This window comes from Apostichopus japonicus, chromosome 17 (assembly GCF_037975245.1).
Source record: "Apostichopus japonicus isolate 1M-3 chromosome 17, ASM3797524v1, whole genome shotgun sequence".
In the NCBI taxonomy this organism is placed as follows: domain Eukaryota; kingdom Metazoa; phylum Echinodermata; class Holothuroidea; order Aspidochirotida; family Stichopodidae; genus Apostichopus; species Apostichopus japonicus.
This window is the reverse complement of record NC_092577.1, coordinates 8,136,157-8,158,616: the sequence shown is the minus strand read 5'-3', so window position 1 is coordinate 8,158,616 and position 22,460 is coordinate 8,136,157. Positions and strand designations below refer to the sequence as shown.

Sequence of the window (22,460 nt, the reverse complement as noted above, 5' to 3'; positions counted from 1 at the left end):
TTTGAAATTTCGCAGAACTGGTACATGTACAAATTTCAACCGTGTGTTCTAGTTGAACTTGACTTTAAAATAACTTAGAAATTGGCAATTTGAATTCTTCCAAAAATCATGAAATCATGAAACAGGCATGTAGATGTGTTAATTATACTATTCACAAAATACTGGAGCACACAATTACAAGGTGTCTTACTACAGCTGATTTTAGTTTTTAGACTGAACTGTGACCCTGTACAAAATCATAGCAAGTTCAAAAGCCTAGACCTGCCTTGTGGATTTTATAACATGAGGTTACCAATCCGTACCTGTGTACAGTGTTTATGGATAAGAGGTGGGGTCAGGTGTTAGTAGGGTTTAGCAGTCAAGGTCAGGGGAGGAAAGGTTAGGTTTCAGGAATAGGGTGAGGGTTTAGGCATAGGGTTGCTAGGCTGCAAGCTAGGGTTAGCCTAAAGAAGGGGCGGAGTCAGGGTCTTTTAGTGTATCTAATTTGCATAATTTATGCATAATTTTAAAGTTTGTTAAATTGTCATGAAAACTGGTGGATGTGGTCTACCCTTGGTCCTGAGAATTTTCAAGGTACCACCTGGGTCACTAGAGGTGCAGTAATTTGTATAATTTATGCACATTTCCAACTTGGTCAGACCTTTGCAAAACTTAATGCCTATGGTCCTATAACCTTTTTGATGCATTCAATGTTCATGAATTTCACCATATCCTTGCTTTTATATGTAAGTCACGTAAATGCTGGCAACCCACAACCTTTAAGATGCTTTTTACTGATCTGTTTATCGGCCTACCTGAAAATTCCTACATACCCAACCGATCGAAATGGTTGCAACTAAATAAATACTGTAACAATAAAACCGCTGATCGCGAAACAGGCGAGACTAGCGGTTCGAGAACCCACTTGTTTTTAATTGGTTCTCTCAAAATCAGGGCTGGAATCAAGGTTTCAGGAGGGGGAGGGCAGGGCACATTATAAAACTGTCAGGGCACCAAAGGCCAAGCCAGTGAAATTGTATTGCCTTCTAGGCTTCTATGTGCTAGTTTGGGTTGGCACCAGAGGCCAAATGGCCTCAAAAAGGTAAATTTTGTGGGGCACCAAGGCCATTGCCAAAAATCTGAAGGCGGTGGCCTTGGTGGCCTCCGGATAATTCCAGCCCCTCCAAAATACAATCTTGCCCCAGTAGAACATGGGATTATTGGATCAGAAAAATAGTGCCGATAAATATTTTGCCTTTCGGTGGGAAAGGGTAACCTTTCGGTGCTGCAGATTTTGAACAAAGTCTCAGGTGTTGGGATTTCATTCCAGTGACCAAACACAATAGGCCTATACGCCCATTAGGAGTGCAGGAGATACATGAGTGAGACCAAAAGGAGTATGAAATATGTAAAATCAATTTTTAGAAATTGTGGATTACTTTTCTGTCAGAAGGGGCAGCACTGGCCTGTGTGCCCTTGGTAATTCGCAGGAATGTCCTATTCACTGGCCTTCGGTGCTCTGATCTGTATGCCATGTTTCATTGGTAAGTAACCTGCCCTGACCCATGATGCACTGTGCCCCCTGTCATGTTGAAAGGCCTATTCTCCGATGATCACATGTTATATCCTGTACACGAATGCTTTTCTTTCATTGCAGATAGTTGATGGAAGAGCGATCCCAGATTGAGAAGACTCCATCAAAGTCAACAAAACGCAGGAGAATAAATGCAGAAGTAGAAAGACATTTAGGAATTGTGAGCAAAGATGCTGAAGAGCTTTCTAGTATATTAGTAGTGCCCGACGAACTTCAAGATGAAAGTCTACACTCAGTTTCAGATTGTCATTTGCCTAACATAGAAAATGATGACTTGATTTCTGAATCTGAATGCCATTCACCTAGCATTGAAGAACCGGAGGGTGATCAAGTGACACATGTAGGAAGTGTAGGCAGTGAACAGCTTGAGCATGAGGACAGAGAAGACACTGGAGAGATTTATGTTGATGATGATGATGATGCAGGGAGTTTCGTATTCGGAGATTATGACAGCTGCTCTGATGCCTATCATTCAGATTATGAGGCTAGTTGTGATGACGAAGACAGTATTGTTGGTCTTACAGAAGATCCTCAACTGAGTGATGACGAAGACAATATCGATGATCAAACAGAAGATCCTGAACTGAGAGCAGAACTTGCTGCTTGGGCTGCTTCAAATAAAATCACCCATTGTGCCCTCACTGGGTTATTATCTGTTCTTGGAAAGCATCATCCTTCTCTTCCAAAAGATCCCCGGTCTTTGTTGAAAACAAAAGTGAGCTACGAAGTGCAAACAGTGTCTGGTGGTTCTTACCATCATTTTGGAGTTGAAGAAGGGCTCAGAACAGTTATCAATAACTCTGACATTCTTGCAGCTGCCACAATTTATCTGCAAATAAATATTGATGGATTACCTCTTCATAAAAGCACGAATGCTCAGTTCTGGCCTATTTTAGGATTGGTTGCTAAAACAACTTCTAGAAAGCCTTTTCTCATCGGTCTCTTCCATGGCACTAAGAAACCACTGGACCGTGTGTTTCTTTCAGACTTCATTACAGAGGCAAAGCACCTTTCCAGAGAGGGATTTATTCACAATTCCAACCACTACTGCCTAATTATTTCGTGTTTTGTCTGTGATGCTCCTGCTCGTGCCTTCGTGAAAAACATAAAAGGACACAGTGGTTACTTAGGGTGTGATAGGTGCACCCAGTATGGTTCATACCATGTGAACAGAGTTGTGTTCCCAGAAACTGGAGCTCCCACGCGTACTGATCAGTGTTTCAGAGAGAATCAAGATGATGGACACCATCTAGGCCCAACTCCATGAACAGAGTTAGAATTGGACTTGGTCCTCAGCTTCCCCCATGACTACATGCATTTGGTATGCCTTGGGGTGACAAGGAAGCTTGTGAAACTTTGGGTGAAGGGACCCCTCCAAACTAGACAGGGTTCCCAAGTGTTGAAGTCTGTTTCACAAAGGCTGAACGCATTTAAAGAACATATTCCCTTGGGATTTGCTCGGAAACCAAGGGCCATTCAAGAATTCCCACAATGGAAGGCCACAGAATTTCGGCTATTTCTACTGTATACTGGGCCAGTTGCCTTGCACAGAGTTCTCCCAAGCAATATGTATAAGAACTTTCTGCTCTTGTCAGCATCTATGCACATACTGCTCAACCCATCCCTTTGTGTAGACTATCTAGGTTCTGCAAAGGAGTATCTTGATTGCTTTGTGAGGCACTTTGGTGAGGTGTATGGTCGTGAAATGATTTCGTACAATGTCCATGGATTGACACACCTAACAGCAGATGCCTCGAGATATGGGGCTTTGGACAATATTTCTGGATTCCCATTTGAGAATTTTCTAGGACAACTGAAGCACCTTGTAAGGAAGCCATCTCAACCTTTGGAGCAAATTATCAGGCGTGTCTCTGAATTGAAGACCACGCTCCCTGTGGAATCCGTTCCCAAATTTCTCCAGATGAGTCATGCAAGGGGGCCTCTGCCAAGAGAGGTTTCAAATGCTCTGCAGTATGAACAGCTACATCTGCCTCAGTTTGTTGTCAAACTCTCGAATGGCGATTACTGCATCCAGTTGCAATCTGATATAGTGTTGGTCAGGAATATTTTCCATTACATGGGTGAAACCTTCGTTCTTTACCAGAAGTTCCGCAGTTCCAGACCATTCTTTTCTTATCCAACTAGTTCGGATGGCCTTGGCATATGGAATGTTTCTCGGCTCGATGATCAGTTGGAATACACAGCAATCGAAGGCATAACAAACAAATGTGTTCTCTTGCCGCATACTCCCAACTGCTATGTTGCAATACCACTCCTACATTTTTGTGTTTGAGTGCACTCTGCTAGGTACTGTTGTAATCAGTTATCGCCTCTTGGCAATTCTCTGTGGTTAGAATGTTCCCATGGCAGGCGCGGTTCTATGAGGGAGCTAGGGGGGCTTCAGCCCCCCAATATTTTTTATCCTAAGCCCCCCCCCAAAAAAAAATTGTCCATGGAATGCATTTAAATGTGTGAAAATGATAAATGCTCAAAATAAGACCATAATTTCACACTGTTTTGCAGTTGGGAACGGCCTTTTCCGGTGATCTGAGGGTCCTAATTTTCCAAAAGTTTTGTGTACTCTTCGCGCCAGTTGATGGTGGCACTCTGCTTAGATGGTCACATCATAATTAGCCCCCCCCCCCCAAAATATTGTCTCTAAAACCGCGCCTGTCCCATTGAGAAGATAATATGGATGGCAGTCAGTAGCTACAGTACTTACAGTTACTAGTTATTCATTTGTACCTCAGACTATGCGCCATGTCTGCTGCCTCAGCCTCTGTCACCACTATGTCATCTGCCCCCACCACCCCCATGTATGCAGTGGTTGTTTTCCCTGAGGAGGAAGATGGTGTCGGAATGGTTCCAGTGTGCTGGATGATAGGAGAAGACCAGAGCTATTGGCCACCCTACAAGACGGCCCTGCGGTTTGAGAAGGCAGTGCGCTACCTCGAACCACCCAATACAGAAACATGGGCAGTTCACTCTGTGAGAGTGATCAAGAAATCAGGTAAGTTCAGAGCTTTGCATTACTTTGTTTCTGAAAGTGGTCTAGAAAATGTGTGGCAGTCAATAGTTCAGGAGGTCCCGACCATAGCAGCATGCACCTTTCAGTCTTTCACATATGTAACATTGAATGTGAAACTGATGACCATACATGCACCTATTTATTTGGCTTGGTTCCAGGACCAAAGTTTTGTAATTTCTAGGGCTGGCCTAAGAAAAGCTGTCTTTTGGGAGGGCTTCAATGCCAGTGATGAGGGGCGGGCAGCAAGGCCAACTCTCAAATTCTGACGAGGGCACTGAGACACTCTAAAAAAATGATGCAAAGAATGTCTCAGCTGTCACTGTCTCCGTGGACACGATTAAGACAGTAGATTTTTCCATGGGCCCATCGCCCAGATCCAGTGTCTCAAAAGTTTATAACTAGCTGATATCACCACCAGTAAGGGAGAGTGGGGTTAGTTTGAACATCTTTTTCTCAACATAAAAACCATCTTAAGTAAGTGTCACCACTCAGTGTAGCCCTTAATTGCCAACCCCCATCCACCATATTACTTCCAGACTTGGTGATGAGTGATATAAGGTGTCCAGCACAATTCAAAAGTGGTGTTTCTTCCTCATGGAGGGAACCAACAAAATATTCTGGACTGGTTTCAGAGTATTCACAGCTTTTGTTCTAAGCTTCAAAATGAGGTGGAAAGAGTTTGTGCAGCTGGTCGCCATTCTGTGTAATGAGCATACAAAGGTCCAATTAGCCAATGGGATTAGTTGGAAAATGGTGTAGGCGTATTAGCATTTTACATATTGTTCATACAATTTCCCTTAAAACACATAGAAAACACTTCGAACTTGATCTGCAAACATAGCAGATGCATGCTACCAATATTTTTATTCCCCCAAATTGTCTAATGTCAATGATCCAGGGTTGACAAATTTCTGTGTTATTTCTGTAGCAGAGATATTTTCACTATTATTTTTATATAGTGAGTCTTGGTTCATTATCATCCGATACATTCATTGTAATGAAATAAAAGGCATGTATCAAGGCTACAATGTGTATAGTTGTGATGGGATGGTATTGTATCTGTTTATGACGATTGGAAGGACCATGGTTTTGCGTGATAGCGCAAATCCCGTAAACATTGCACATTTCTGGTCTATGTGGCGCATTTTACGATCTCTTGCGAATCCTGGTGATTTGTGGATACATCATTTTTTATTCTGAAAATTACTTGGCGCATGTTTTGAATGGCGCAAATGGCAGAGCCAAGATGATTGGATTATGTACTATTTTAGTGAACCATTCTGATGTAACACTCACTTCTTCCTCAAGTGTCATATGCGAAGGGCAGACGTGACATGGCCAGAGCTGAGGAAACCTCTGATATACAGACTGAGATTGAAGAGGAAGAAAACCGGAGACCCAAGCGCAAAAGGTAATGGAACTTTACACTACATAGTGTTTTTTCTCGGGCAACGTTTTCTGAAGCATATCATCACTGATCGACTGAACGCTTCAATACCTGGCAGCAAGAACTGCCCAGCAGTCACAGGTTCCGGCGGTATATGGTCGGAATGGCCTGTCTTAACATGGGGGAACAGGCTCCCTATGTGATAGGAGTGTTTAATAACTAGGTGTTATTCCATCCTCCCCCCTCCCCAGGCATCCATATCTGGGGTTAATCCTGTCATTGCTGGGGAGAGGTAAATCCAGTATGACCAATCCCATGTTCCTGTCAAAGTTGAAAAAATACTGAGGTATGAATACCAGCACTTCAGACAATTGATACCAATAGGTTCAAAATGCCTGACGGTGATTGCAGCCGCTGTCAGCCAGGACTTTGAATGGAGGCAGGGTCCCTGATAAATTCTCATGTCCCAGTGCTATGGCGAAAAACTGCCCCCTCATCATTTCCCATAATGTGCTACTTCTGGGTTTCTGGTGCAATTCTTACATTGATAAATGTGCACTAGGTGGGTACAACACATCACATATCAATATAGGATTAGAAATGTGCATTTGTTCTGCAATTTATTTGTTAATCTCATATGTTATACACTATTTCCTCCCCCAATGTACATCCCCAATATATCACACATTGCTAACACACTCAGGACTCAACATCTGGTATTGGGTTTTCATCCATGGCTAATCATTTATATATTTTCAGAACTGCCCGAAAAATATTCACCTCATCATCGGAGGACAGTGACGTGGGGGATAACCCTTATGCCGACCCACCAGCAACCAACCAGATGGTGTCACAAGCACCACAGCAGCCTGATGCATCACACTTAGGACTGACACCTACATCAGCCATGCAGACCCCAGCTCCCGCCAGGCAGACCCCAGCTCCAGCCAGGCAGACCCCAGCTCCTGCCAGGCAGACCCCAGCTCCAGCCAGGCACACCCCAGCTCCAGCCAGGCAGACCCCAGCTCCAGCCAGGCAGACTCCAGCCAGGCAGACCCCAGCTCCAGTCAGGCAGACTCCAGCCAGGCAGATCCCGGCCTTAGCCAGGCAGACCCCAGCTCCAGCCAGGCAGACTCCAGCCAGGTAGATCCCAGCCCCAGCAACACAAACCCTATATCCACCATCCGGACAGACGTCATGTACAGCCAGGCAGATCGCACCTCCCACCGATGGTACGTTTGTTAGGTCCTTTTTGCAAGTACACTAGGTCACTCATCAACAGGGTTCTCTAGCTATGCTGACCGACTGCAGCCAGCACCATGCATGCTGACTGTTATTGGAGAGCAATCTCGGGTTGGCCCGAAAATCAACTGAAAGTGTTTGCCGGCTGATGTGTAGAGCAAATCACATACTTGGGCTAGCACAATTTCAACTGATTGTGTCTGAAATTCCATAGAAATGCCATCGCATAACGCAATATATTATGAACCACATTTTATCTAGTCACTGGACACATTCGGCGCAACAAATTCAGTTTGACACTTCTAGCTCGAGAAAAATGAATAACAGATTCCAGAGGCAAGGAGGATACCCCCTTCCCTCAGGCTAGTGTTTTCGGAGCTGTTGCCCTACCCTGCATAGCCCATTTCCCCCAGGGTCAGGAATGTGAATTTGCCATCCTGGGGGGAGTGTTCCTCTCCTCCTCTGGATATTTTGTTTGATTAATGGTGCTCCCTTGCAGCCTGGTTCCAAGGGCACTGCCACTAGGAGTCGATTTTGAAAAATAATTCTTACATGCACAGAGTAAAAATTACATGCTTTTGTACGTGTAGAAACCCCTCTAGATCAAACCCTGGCTACCATGTGTTGAAGTTGGGAGTCCCATGTAGCTGTTGGCAAAGGGATCTGAGCCGTATATATATTTTCAATTTTACAGTTGGTCTTCGCTCGGTATTCACAATGCTGATGGAGCTTAAGAACGAGCAGAAGGCGATGCACAGACAGATGAGGAAATTTGGCATGTTGCTGGCAGCCATCCGGGATGAGGGTATAAGAACTAACACATATGAGCCTCCAGAGGACATCAAATTACCTGCTGACACTGTGGAAGACTTGGATAGGTTAGAAGAGTCCCTTGCTGTGGATGGGGATTTGGAGAAATATCTGGTAAGTTTACCAGATATGTTAAACACTGGATAGGACCAAATGCTAGGTTCTATCCTTTGGATTTGGGATCTTATCTCGAAGCTCAATCAGCCTTCGAAATGATTGGAGACATCAATGTAATCGGAAACGAATGCCATTACTTGATACTGGGGTAAGTGGGCCCATCCACAGAGTAGTTGCGATAAAAATTTCACCACCCAACCTTCATTATCTGGTGATCAGTTGTCAAATTAACTGAATTGTTGCCGACGCCAGATTTGTGTTTTACCATGTTCAAGTCAACTGGATATATTTATATTATGTCAATCTAGAGATTGTACTGACAATCATTTCAGGCATGCCTTAATAAATTCATGGAACACAGAAAAAGATTGGTGTTACCATTGGAAATGCGGAACTGACAGGGGATCTGAGAAAATGTTATGAAATGTTTTGTGGAGAATGGGTTCACTTATTCCTTCCGATCAAATATTCTCACTTTTGTACGATTCCTACCCTGATGAGAAACTATAGAAACAACTGTTCATTGCCGAATCCATGAATAATTTTGTTTTCAGTTTCCTAGGGGAGCAACACCACCCTGCCCACTTTAAGAGAATGGGCCTAACACTGACTTATCATATCAGAACAGGTGTGGTAGAGGACCACATGCAATGAGCTGTTTATGAATTACTCAGAGGTATATGGAATAGAACTCCTAGAGAAACAAACTTCATGGATCTATTTCTCATGGGAGGTGCCTAATACTGCAGTATTATGAGCCTAAGGCACCGATAGCAGTTCATGAATTGCTTTCGATTAGCCTTGGTTTCCAGGGGCACCCACAGACTGCGCAGCATAGCAGGTCACAACAGCACCCACGGCATATGTCAAAAACCACCGGATTTACAAGCGTGAGGTCTTACACTACTCCACTTTGACTTCTGAATCTGTCTTTTCTTACTCTCCTGCAGATCAACCATCTGTTCCTGATTGGGGGCACAAATTTGAGAGAATGTGTAAGGTCCATGCTCTCTGCAATCTTCACCAATAAGGTTGGAAGGATGGTTAACTGGATGGGGGGCGGACAGATGCAGAAGAAATGCTTCCAGAGCACGAAGATACGGGACGTTCTACAGAGTAAGTTTGATGCACATTGCAGTTCTGAAGCTCCTTTTTGTCACGCCTGAACTTTGTTCAAGGAGAGATAGTGATCACTTTGTTGTGTGTCTGTCTGTCTGTATGTATGTGTGCGGTAATATCTTGTCGCAATATCTCATGAACCGTTGATGCCCTCATGCTGAAATTTTGTGTGGGGATGTATGGTGGTGAGTTGTCATTGCAGAGCAATTTTCGTCCCGAAAGACCAAACTAATTTGCATAAATTTGCATATTAGTTGAAAAATGGACCGAAAGCTTGTGTACAAGATATCTCATGATCGATAAATGCGTTGGTGATGCAGCTCAGTATATATGTTAACTATGGAGGGTAGACGAACTGATTATATTTTCAGCCTGAAATATGCTAATTAAGTAGTCTAATTAGCATAATTAATGCTATTTTTAAAGTTTTTCGGATTTTTACGAAACTTGGTGGATATGGTCTACTTTCAGTCCTGATAAACTTAATATAGTACAGTCAAGGTCACCGAAGGTCATTTAATGTGTTTAAATTGCTACTCAAGTAGTCTAATTAGCATAACATATGCAATTTTTGAAAGTTTGTTGGATTTCCATGAAGCTCAGGGGATATGGTCTACTTTCAGTGCCAGTAAATTCAACAGTAGTGTCGAGGTCACTGAAGGTCATTTAATGTAAACATTGTGCAATGCAAATGAAAGTTAGTAAACATATTCATATTAAAGGTGCTGTAACTAGTCATTCCAAGTCCAATGTCATCAGAGGTCAATAATTAAAGTTCTAATTACCAAATAGTATTCCTCCAAATGAAACTTTCAACATATACACTATAGTACTGTTATTTAATCAGTGGAGAAATTTTAATAATTCTTTCGAGATTTCTCTGTGACGACTCATAGAAAAAACACTGATCGTGCAATCAGGCGAGACACTTTTCGGCGATCGCCTTATTATTAAAAGGGGATTATATATACTGTTCACCATGTGGAAAATGCAGAGGTAGGCTTTCCCGAACATTGTTGAGAAGACTGACTGCGAGGTCAAGTTGGTTGGGCTTATAGCTGGAAGGTCAGAGGTCTGACTCCTGGCCAAGCCATACCCAGGAGAAACTTGAACATTGAACTGATTGCCATATGTTGCTGGGTGCATGTATTGCAAACAGTGGGGAAAGTCTGTAGGTCTGATGGAACATAGATGAAAAAAGTAATCCCCTGACAACAATGGCAGTAAAAAAATGCAAATAGGGCAGTGGACCAGTTACTACCCAAACACAATTCCGATCCACATCAGTAGTCTCATCTTGGTTACATGTCTTAATCAGAATGGCTTATATGTTTTCAAAGTTATACAAATCGACTTGTTTCAGTCTGCTTCTCCCAAAAAAGCAGACCATGGGCCCTAAAGTCGAGTATGAGACTCGGCCAATAAGCCGTACCCATGATATATTAGTGGGTCCTACATTCAAAGTCGACCGTCATCCATATCGACAGGTGCACAAAACATTGCAACGACTTAGCAAAAAGGGCTAATGTGAGCACATCAGCCACGGACTTACCCAAGTCAATATTCCAATGGGTTCAAAGTCTGCACCTCATCAGCATTACATCATGCCACCACGCAAAGAAATACTAAAGTGGTTTTTGCCCAAGGATCCTGGCCCAAAATATGTGGACTCTGATTCCAGTATCTCAGGTAGCCAGGCCAAGGTGAAGGGTTAACCACGCAAGGGCGGAAAATATCGGCAAATCTCACAAATTTCACTGATCGAAATAGCAGGCCGATTACACCAATATTGGTGGAACTGATAATCGGCCCACACTACTAATTTGATCAGGAGCAGAGCCTGAAATCTGGGTACATCTCATAGCTGCATTTGTCAGTGCTAGTGTTGTTGCTCTTATTCCTGCCTGGCTGTTTCATTCATAATTCTCTATTGTTTTACATTTGAAAGGTGCAATCAGAAAAAAACCCAGCCACATCATCAGCCAGCAATGCGGACATCCAGAGATGTGTAATCAGATTTCTGAAAAGGTGCCGCATATAGGGCAGGGCGTAGGAGGAAGGTGCCTGAGGTGGGAGAGCCGGCCCAACCTGAGATGGATCCAGACGATTCAGCTGTAGATGATTTTGAGGATGACATGAACATTGATGTCATTGCATCATAAGATGAACTTCATCAACCACCCCTCACACCTCCTTCCGTTCCCCTTCTCCAAACCCTGGTGTTACAAGGGTCATAAGTTGGGAATTGGGGATCTCATACGTATTGCACCCAACAGTGATCCACTCGACTCACTGTCTCAAGTATCACAGTCAAGATTCTTTCTTCTTAAGATTTTGACTAGCCCCTAAATTCTCATGCTTCAATGGATGCTGACCATAGTTTGACTAATGTTTATCGTCTGCTGGGTGATCAAAGGTGAATTGCATCTCCTCCTGCAAATGAAATTGGAATATCATGATTGATACTTGTCAATGTTATCTACTAGTGATTCCCTTGGCGTGTTCATGAAATTGAGGTGAAGGGTCATTGAAGAGCCATAATGCAGCATTATGTGGAAAACTGTGTCTCCTCCCACATCTCTAGTTGAATTATCATGATACTTGGTCAATGATATTATTGACTAGTGATACCTTTGTGTTGTTTAGGAATTTTAGGCCAACATTAATTAAAAGGGCATGATAGGCAATTATGTGGCATAAAAATAGCCAAATAAATTGCTGAATGTATCTCCTACAAATTACGTTGGAATATCATAACTTGATCAGTGGTATCATTGACTAGTAGTGCTTTTGGGTGTTCAGGAATTTAAGGTCAAGTGTTATTAATGGGGACATAATTAGCTGCTGGATGCAAAATTGTAAAATGCATATCTCCTCATACAAAGAGCACCAGATTGTCATAAGAGAAAAGTGGCAAAATTGCCAAATAATTTCAAAATCTCCTCCTACAAATTAAGTTGGATTGCCATGATATGTGGTCAGTGTTATCACTGACTAGTACTGTTCAGCTAGTTTGGGAATTTCAGTTCAAACGTCATTAAAGGGGCATGGCAATTATTTGAAACTTGCCAATAATTTGCGAGTTTCATCTCCTCCTGCAAAAGAATATCGTGATACTTTGGGTCGGTGTTATAATTAACCAGTGATTCCTTCGGAATGTTCAGAAATTTGAGGTCAAGCATTATTAAAGGGGCATAATAGAGCAATATGTGAAAAAATGCAAAATGTGTTTCCCTCTACATCTTGAATTTGATTATCATGATACTTGGTCATTGTTATCATTGACCAATAGTTCTTTCGAAGTGTTCAGGAATTGTAGGTGAAAGGTCTTTAAAGGGGCATAATAGCCAATTGTGTAAAAATTACTAAACTTTGCAAAAAGCATCTCCTCCTACAAATTAGGTTTGAATATCATGATACTTGGTCAGTCTTATCATTGACCAGTGGTTACTTTGGGTGCTCATTGAAGTGGCCTAATAAAGCATAATGAGAAAAACAGGGAAATGCGTCACTCTCCTTCTACATAGACTCAAGTTGGATTATTATGATACTTGGTCAGAATTATCATTGACCAGTGGTATACCTTTGTGGTGTTCAGGAATTTTAGGTCAAATGTCATTAAAGGGCAGGAGACATAGCTAAACATGTTTCTCAGAAACTTGCCTCCCTCTCCCACTCTCACAACTACTTTCAATGAATTAGACTATGGGCCGAAGGTCAAAAAAGCCTCTTGATTTTAAGTTTCGTGGTCCATATTTGGGTATAAAATGAAACCTTCATAAACTAATAGGTGAAAGTGTTTGAGACTGAAAAAAATAATGTTTACATGTTTTTGTCATCTATATGTTGAAAAAATGTGTTGCCATGGCAACCGTTAAAGCAGCATAGATATTTAACACTGCAACAAGCATAACTCCAGTTAGGGAACTGATAAAGGAATGAAAGTTGGTAGAATTATATCAAATGTGCTGAGACGAATCTAACCATGTTCATGGTATTTTAATGGTTGTCATGGTAACCTAATATCAGCAAATCAAATTTATTTCAACCATTATATGAAATCCTGGTAATATTTTTAGGAGAAGCTGAAAAGGTTTTGTACAGAATGGGTTGTTCTAAACTTGACTCAATTTTCTGGTCACTCGTGTGTTCGTTCATTGATAATTCAGTGTTTTAGTAAACAAAATTGAATTTTAAGATATTTCTTTGTGAAAATCCCATAGGAGGCTTCCCCATAGTTTGTCCCCACTCAGTTTATGAAAAGTAAACCTGTGATGGCCACTTATTTGCAATGTCCCAAAAGTCCCAAACGATTTGCATTGCCCCCCCCCCCCCCCTCCCTTAATGTGGTGATCCGAAACAAAAAATACCAGGGTTTGGAATATATGAAAGAATAAAATCCACCAACAAATTACAAATTCCTGATCAGGAAAAGATAATACTAGGGTATGTTTTTTTTTTCATCATGTGACAACAATGTCATTGCCATGTATTATGGTAATAAATATAAAAATATAAATATTTTTCACTATGATTGCCTCAATTTTGTAAATGATGTCCAAGTATTGTTTATTGACATGTTGACTGACTTCTACTAGTTTAATTTTTTACATGAACATGGGCATTGTAGGCTATTCTTAAGTTGTACCCCATTGGATCCAGGTACCCAAGTTACCTAGATTAGGCTTCCTCCAAAGCAACACACAAGCCATCTTTGGGTAAAGTTGGCGGTTCCAACACGAATATGTCGTCTGGACCTAGGCCTATATCACTATCACTAACGTCACTAACGTAAGGTCCGAGCATCAACAATTCAGGGGTGTACGCGAATAATGTTGGCGATTTTGCCAAGTTATTCCAAAATCTAAGCTTTACCAAGAATTTTTTCCAAGATGTTTCGGATAATGACTGGTATTTGTCACTTTTAACGGTCGAAAACTTCAAAAGTGCATCAAGCACACATTTCTCGGTCTCTTTTGAGTCAAACTTATCAATAAAACCGTCCTCAAAAAGTCATAGGTTGGTGACGTCATGCAATTTAAATGTTTTGATTGGTCTAATTTATCTTTATATTTTTCAGATCGTAAAGCTTACAATTTTATCATTTTCTCAAAATTTAGATGAAATAAACATATAAACATTTCGCATGATCAATCTTATTAATTTTTCTGAAGATATGGTGCAGAGTTAGTCTAAATGTCTAAATAGTCTAAACTGTGATAATTCCAGTTATTTAACATGCTGCCTAATTAAAAAAAATGTATAGTATAAGCTAAATCAGTCACTCACTCATTTGTATTTTTTAGGATTTATAAAATTGGTCAGGTGATCATCCGACAAAATGATTTTGCATGTGATGGTAACATCAGTTCAAATTGGTATGTTGTAGAGCTATGTACATGACATATCATGATATAATGTGTGTAATCACTACTGTACATTGAGTGTACATACTGTGTACCGAGTCTTTTTTTAGGATGGAAATAAACTTTAAGTTGTTTCATAATCTGTGCAGAGTTGGTCTTAGTTTTCGTTTGATATGTTCCGATGTCAGCGGACGGAATGGACGTTTCGGAAGACAACCGGCGTCGGTTGAAATGCACCATATGCATTCGACTGGAACTCGTTTGTGCAATGCATTGTTTCATTGCAATTGCACAGGGTAGCCGCGTATAGAATAAAATAGTGCATGGGATAATTCGGCGGCTGGACCGGAGCATCGTGACGGGCGTTTCGAGGGCGTAGCGCGGGCACTACCGAACGCGAAAAACCGACGTTCAGAGAAAAAACGCCGTCGTTTCGACGGCTATTCGAGGCGTATCGGCGGCGATCCGACGGCGGAACGCCATCCTTACAGGCGGTGGAACGCCGCCGTTTACTGACCCAAAGCTCCGACGTTCCGCCGGCGTTTTGCGCCGCCGTTCCGACGGTGGTGCTGCCGGCGAAACGCCGGCAGATCGCCGGTTGCCTGCTATCTGGGTATTGGATGTCAAAGTATTGTCCCGTCGACCTCTCGTCATCTCATGTGAGTACACATTCTAATGAAAATATTTGTTAATATTTTTAATTTGGAATAAACGGTATTAGCTTACACACTAGCACTAGTTCACTTCTCCAAGACCTAGGTTATTGTCACATCAACAACCAGAAACACTATTCAGAATTAATTAACTTTAACCAGCCCATGATTTTTTTTAATAAAAGAAGAAACTTTGAACGACCTTTATTATCATCAATTTGGGAAAATGTATATATTTAAATATCAGCTTAAAAAGTAATAATATCATTCACTTTATGGTTAAGAATGATGTTTTGAACATCCACCGATCGTCAATCACCACCCAAGCCCAAAATGAAAAATTAGAATAAGGTAAATTATAGGTAAGAGATTAGTCCTTGACTTTCTAGATAGAGGCGATATTATGTAGTGCAGTCACTGTCTATCACTTGTGTTTAATACACAGAAACCAGAAGAAACACACATTACTTGTGACTCATTCCTTTTCGTAATTAAAGTAAGTTAGTCATCATTTCCAGAAGAAAATCGTTTTCGGAAACAAATTCAGAACCAAACCTAACTTGATATTACAACCGATTTAAACTAAGTATCAAACAAACTATGTGACGCTATTGCATCAATTAATCGCCGTTCATTGTTTTGCGTAGTTCAACGGCGTTTAAGTACCTTCCGATACAATCTCAGTGTAATTAACTTATTTACTACTAACAATACTAATAACAAAATGTCTCCATGAAAGTATAATGTCCAGGCAAGCACAATTTTTTTTTTTTGTGACGTTAAATTTCATTTGAAATATTTAAAGCACCACGTGCTGTATTCTTAACTGCTTTTCAGTTTTCTCTTTTCTTGACCAACCTTCTAAATTGCATTTAATGATGCGAATATATTATATATAGAACCATTTAAATATCAATTGCTGTCATGGTGAAAATGTAAATTACCAAGTTTATATTCTTTAGTACCATCATCCAATATTTTATGAAATAGTTTAATCCATTTACATGGATTAAACAACACACATTTCGCATGCGCAAATCTAAAGCATTGATATTATAGTGTAATATGATCGAACTATCGATATTAGGAACTTGTTGAAATATCAAGCTAAGCTGTAAATCAAAATCAGAGAGATCTTTATCCCCAGACTTCCATCATTGTTATCTATAAACATAACATACAGATCTGCGCGTCGCTAAGTTCCCGTATTCCAGCATAGGCATACAAAGGCTTGTAACCACTTATTTTAGTTGACAGTGATAATTTTCGAACGTTTATTTCCAGTTTGATGGTGATATCAGTTAAAATGATTTAATTCCTGTTATGATTAATTAATTTCCTTTTCTTCATTAAAAATGATATTATTATTGTTAGATGTTAAGCTCATGGTGCATCAAGCTAATGTATGTCGGCCCTTGTTTTTCACAGCGTTGTAAACCTATACGGAAAGCTCGTTCGAAGTCTTCTCGCTGATACCATCGGTTCTATTTCTTTTACGTAACTCAATAAAATGATGGCTATTGCGAGCTCATCATCAAGACTAAAAGAAGGTGGAGCGCTTTAGGGTTGAGGCCATGACTGCTGGTGGTAGAGGATTGTATAGCTATCAATAATGATATTATCCGCATACTTCTTCGCTTCTTTGCATCTTCGCTTCCGAATTCTTTTTTTCCTGGATAAAGTTCGTACGTATTTTGTTTATGTTTGGATATTTCGATAAGTTCGCGACATTATAGAAGGTTTGTTAAACCACTGTCCCGTTGACCTGCTCCTTGTGTAAGTCCACTCGTTTACTAAATTACTTTAAAAACAGTGAGTCATAAAGTACAGGCTACGTATTTAAAGAAATTGTTACTCTTTGAACTTGTTATCCTCCACCACACATACAGTAGGATTCATTGTGGACTTATACATGGCTTTGTCCAATAGACCTATATTACTTGTAAGTAAGGTTTAACAATACCTTTACGACTAAAGATCTATTCCTCGGGTGCCTATTACAGCCAACGCTGTGCAACAGCGAAGTTCCTATATACTTGATCTGTGGATAGAAAACGTCATTACGATATTTGCTATTGTGATCTCATTAACACCTAATCGGTATTACGCAAGACTTTAGGCTTAGTCCGCTGGTGTTTAGTAACAAACTCAGCGGATTCAAGGTGGAATGTTTCAGCTTAACTATAAACATCATAATAAGTCCTTCCCGCCGGCCCTTCCGATCCTGTTTTAAACATTTGTGTTTGTTTCTAGATCAAATGATAGGATCAAGTGACGAGAATGTCTGACCATCTCATTATTTACAGAAACTAATGTAACGTTATCGTAGAGTGAGACACGTGATTGTGGTATCACAGTGGACGCACTTTTTAAATGCATGTTTTATTTCACATTATTCATGAATTATTGTGATTGAAGGAAGAAAGGAAAACATGATTTATATTATCTATATATATTTCAATGTGTATTTTAAACTAACTTAAGACTTTTAGCTTAGACAGAAATGGCTATATAAGCAAGTTATCAGTAACAATTTGGCCTAAATGCTGCATTTTGCGTTGAATGTATCACCATCCGTTAATATGTATTGTGCAACCTCTAACAAGTACAACAACGTAACTAAATACACTAATATATATTATGCTGCAACCTACTAAAATCTATAGAAGTAAAAGAGTTCGCAAAATAATGCATTACTGTTCACTTTGTGGGACACATATTTATCTGTGTTGGACTAAACGCTTCGAAACTTTCTATTTAAGAGCGATCAACCGGTTGCTAGTTGTAACCATTGGTAGGTCTCGTAGCTTGCTAGTATTGTATCATAGTCAGAATGACACGATGAAATATACTCAAAATACACATGGTAATGTTTTCAGGAGGTGAATTAGAATACTTTAATCGCACTAATGAAAATGTAATTTCTATCTTTTCGACATAACTATTTTCAAGATCCTGACTAAGTTTAGCAAATAATATAGAGGAATATATTATTTCACAAAAAACATTATCCCTCTATGATTGCAAAGTTTTATACGAGACATAGCAATTTTTTACTTTCAAAGAGAAATTAAGAAAATTCTTATTTCTTCACCAAATAAAGATAGCACCAAATCGTCACACAAAGAAAGAAGGAAGACAAGAGCCACACAAGTCGTTTGTAAAAGTACATATCTTTCTAAGGGTCAGAGGCCATCGACAACTGTCTGTTAAGCAAATTACCATGCTGTGTTACCGTCACTCACAGTATTAGTATTAGTGTCGATCGTTCTCGGTACTACTTAGCCATGAATCATGGATTAACATGACGTTCAATTTGCTATTTAGCTGTTCTGCCCTCTGTTGCCTTCAATGTTATACAACCAATAAAAAGACACGATCGTGACACGATCTTACCAAATCAGCACAATGACCTTTAATATTTGTTATCATATAATATAGTAAACCTATTTATTATCATTGGCTTGTCTAGCTAAACACTTATACACTAAACACTTATAAGGTAAGATCACCCAGGCCCATTAAACATCAAGTTATAATGTCCGTCAGATACTCAGTGTCTGTTCGCCATGTTTGTTTGTTCTTCAATAACAAAGCCAGAGGGGTTACGGTACAAGGGTAGGTATGGGCGTTACAGACATACCTTCATACCTAAAAATGTTGCTTTCAGTAAAAATAGGTAAACTTGTGTTACCGTCGAGAGAAAGGCACCCCTCCCTATATTCATAAAGTTTGGGACACAGTTTTACGGTCATAATTTGTGGCTTGTCGTTATTTGAAAAGCAGCAAATTCGTCAATTCGACCCTTTTCGTCGAGATGTAACGAACGAATCACACGAAAACTCGAGAGGGAAAAAGTAAAATTTGTCGTGCAGTACAACTTTCTTCAGTGTTTAAATACGAACTTATGTTAATGTTTAAGAGAGAGTTCAAGGAGGAAGGGAGGGTGGAGGGGGAGGGGGTAGGCACAACTGTTCTTGTAGTTAATGTGATTATATGTACGTGTATATTGTATATCGTCAAAGCATTCCAGCACGCACGTTACGAATTGGGCCGGAAATGGAGAACGTTCTCCGCAAATGTACCCGATTTCAATTAAACCCATTTTTGTAATTAAAATGTGTCCTTTTATGTTAAATTTACATTGTTTTTTTTGGTAAGAAATTAAGAAATATGCAATAAGAAAGTGCTCTTTTGTTTGAAAATATTCAAGAACTGGCATTTGCGGTAGAAAACTCACGGAGGGTCCGTTTGGTCGGAACGTTTTTAAGTGATTCTGCGGTTGCCCCATTACAAGTCACAAGTCCCACAGCTTTCAGAAGTTTGTGAGCCCCCCCCCCCCACACACACACCACGACCCACCAAAATTAAGCCATCATGTTTCACCATCATAGATCCAAAGATTCAGATTTACGAAGCATTGAACAACAACATGTCCTTCATTATTGGCAATGGTTTGGGTTTTTCCAAAAATGGAATTTATGAATTTAAGGAGATTTCTATGTTATTATTTGACATATGATAAATATTGTAACATAGATAGTCTATGTCAGTCAGCGTGTAGATACACGTTATACAGGACAATGTGTAGTTTGATCTATAAATATCATAGTAATTCCAAACCTGACTATTCCTACTGTTTAAAGATCATCAGTCTAACGTTCAAACGAGGTTAATATTATTTTAAAGTTCATTATTGGAGTTCTAATCTTTTCTGGAAACATATTCATATAATGATCGAGCTGAAGCTGAGGGAGTAGAATATATTGTAACCGAACTTGCGTAGTATTTAACTATGAAGGTTATTCTTTATGCTGGATAAACTGTTTAAGTAATGTTACAATTCTTTGTCGGGAAAACCCCGTTAATTTGTTTACTATGACGTAAGTTATCGTGCACCTGGCCTCTCGGTCTCCGGAAGTCTGGTGACCGCAACTCTGAGGCGTTGTTCTTTGAAGTATAATTTCTCACGGGCGTAAACTTAATCCATTGTTCAGGCGAGTATAAAATGAACTGTTGGTACGTGCAGCGTGGGACTCTTTGACAAAATCTTTCAAGACGTTTACGTACGGTACGTTATCATATAATTTACTATTTTCCAGGTCGGTAGGTTTCTAATACCACGGCACCGTGTATAACTGTTCGTAGATATTGTAAGTGCTCAGAATATTATTGAATACATTTGTGAGTTGTATAAATTGTTATCAAACTGCGATATTGCACTGAGGGATATTACGCCCAGACTGCCCAGTTATTTAGGAGTAACGTTATTGACCGACTGTTATCATTTTACGTTATTGGGTAGCGCTCTGAATTGCGTGACAATGTGTGTACTTTAATAGAAGTCCGTATTCTGCGGTGATTGTAGGCTATATGTTTCTGACAGGCGCTGCGGAACGGGGAAATTATTGGTGGGGGGGGGGGGGGGAATGTGTGGAGACTATCTAATCGGTTGGCGCGGAGCGTACAAGAAAATTTTGGTTTGTCAAACCCCCAGATGGCCGAATACGGCACTTTCCGAGTGCTTTATGCTGAGAATACGTAGCCTTAAAATATGGGTCTCAAACCTGCAAGTTCTCAGATCGCACGTAAAAATATGTAAAAACATTGTAATTTGTATATTTGATGATGTTTTAAGAGAGTAGCTACTACTCGTAGTTTTTAAGTGTAGTAAATTATTACTTGCAATTAAATTCAATAACTAAATAAATGTCATAAGAAAAAAGAGAAAGCAGTTCTTGCTGTCAACAAATGGGTAATTCCAAAACCATGTGCATTTGCCAACAAATTTCTATGAACCGAGCACTGTCAGGAATGCATGTACCCTATACAGTACAGGTGAAATGCTAATATTGTGTTATTGTTCGTTTAATAATTGATTGCGTTTAAACATAGAGCCATGTTCCACGCCTTGCGTGTACTCGTAGTGTAAACGCAAATTTTGATGAGTGTAGCGTTTAGCTTATTACACTCTTATTTAAAACACTAATATTCGATGAGGCATGATACAGACAATCAATTATCATATCGTTTAAATGCTCTGGCTGCAATGCTCCGCACCTACCCCCCCCCCCCATGTTCGCCCTGATACCCACCACTCCCACCCCACCCCTTGAAGACGCGGTTGGGGTGACAATGCGGTCTATCGCAAGGGGACGCGCCGAGGGTCCCCTTAGCATTTACTAAAATTATTACACCTATGTAGTATACGTGTGCATCGGACAGATTGACAAGTATGCATTGAAAAATAGGCAGATGCACGTTTCCGGAGCCTTGGTAAATATTGTGGGGGGGGGGCTCATCATGCATTTGCCCCTCAATTTTTTCATTCGGGGGGCTGAGCCCCCCAAAGCCCCCCCCCCGGTTCCGCTGCCACTGGTTTCTGTAGGACTGTGAACTACATTAACCATACGTCCTGTTACAGATATTGTGAAATCAAGTGTATTCGGATGGAACGCTCGAGTTACATACTTTACTGTGTTAGGTCGCTTGAGTTATATAATTAACTGTGTTAGGTCGCTTGAGTTATATGCTTTTCTGTGCTCGGTCGCGTGAGTTATATACTTTACTGTGTTCGGTCGCTAGAGTTATATAATTTACTGTGTTTGGTCGCTTGAGTTATATAATTAACTGTGTTAGGTCGCTTGAGTTATATGCTTTTCTGTGCTCGGTCGCTTGAGTTATATACTTACTGTTTTAGGTCGCTAGAGTTGAATACTTTACTGTGTTAGGTCGCTAGAGTTATATACTTCACTGTGTTTGGTCGATTTACAATGCTGGTAGCTCTTATGATGATTTAGCATTTTACTAAAAGTAATTCTAGTTTGTTTTCTCTCTTCTAATAAAATTCCACGATCCCAAAAATACTATCATAAACCAAAAAGTATCTTTACAAAGCGCCCACAAGTTGACTTACTATGTAATGGGGCTTATAAAGATAATGTAAATATTGAATGAATATTAATCTTACGTTATCAATTCTTTCAATAAAACCACCCTCCTTAGGGAGGGTCATATAATCAGAATGAAGTCTGATTTAATAAACTGGTGAGTAAAATGACAGCACAAAGTTCACAAAATTTGTTCTTGACATTGTGTAAATATATATGTATTGCTTAATTTGAGAGAAGAAGATATGGTGAGTAGGTTATAAAGTAGTCAGCTG

At 40.2% G+C, this 22,460-nt stretch overlaps 2 protein-coding genes across 2 annotated transcripts; both read left to right on the top strand.

The window, feature by feature from the left end:
• The first annotated feature begins 4,333 nt into the window (after positions 1-4,333).
• Positions 4,334-7,135, top strand: LOC139984542 (uncharacterized). The gene is made up of 3 exons (XM_071998474.1): positions 4,334-4,583; positions 5,910-6,012; positions 6,748-7,135. The coding sequence occupies exons 1-3, from the start codon at positions 4,334-4,336 to the stop codon at positions 7,133-7,135; spliced, it is 741 nt and encodes a 246-aa protein (XP_071854575.1).
• LOC139985209 (uncharacterized) lies at positions 7,073-13,455 on the top strand. The gene is made up of 4 exons (XM_071999473.1): positions 7,073-7,220; positions 7,925-8,154; positions 9,108-9,273; positions 11,225-13,455. Exons 2-4 carry the CDS (start codon positions 7,948-7,950, stop codon positions 11,392-11,394), a joined length of 543 nt encoding a protein of 180 aa, XP_071855574.1. The 5' UTR covers positions 7,073-7,220; positions 7,925-7,947; the 3' UTR covers positions 11,395-13,455.
• Positions 13,456-22,460: the final 9,005 nt, after the last annotated feature.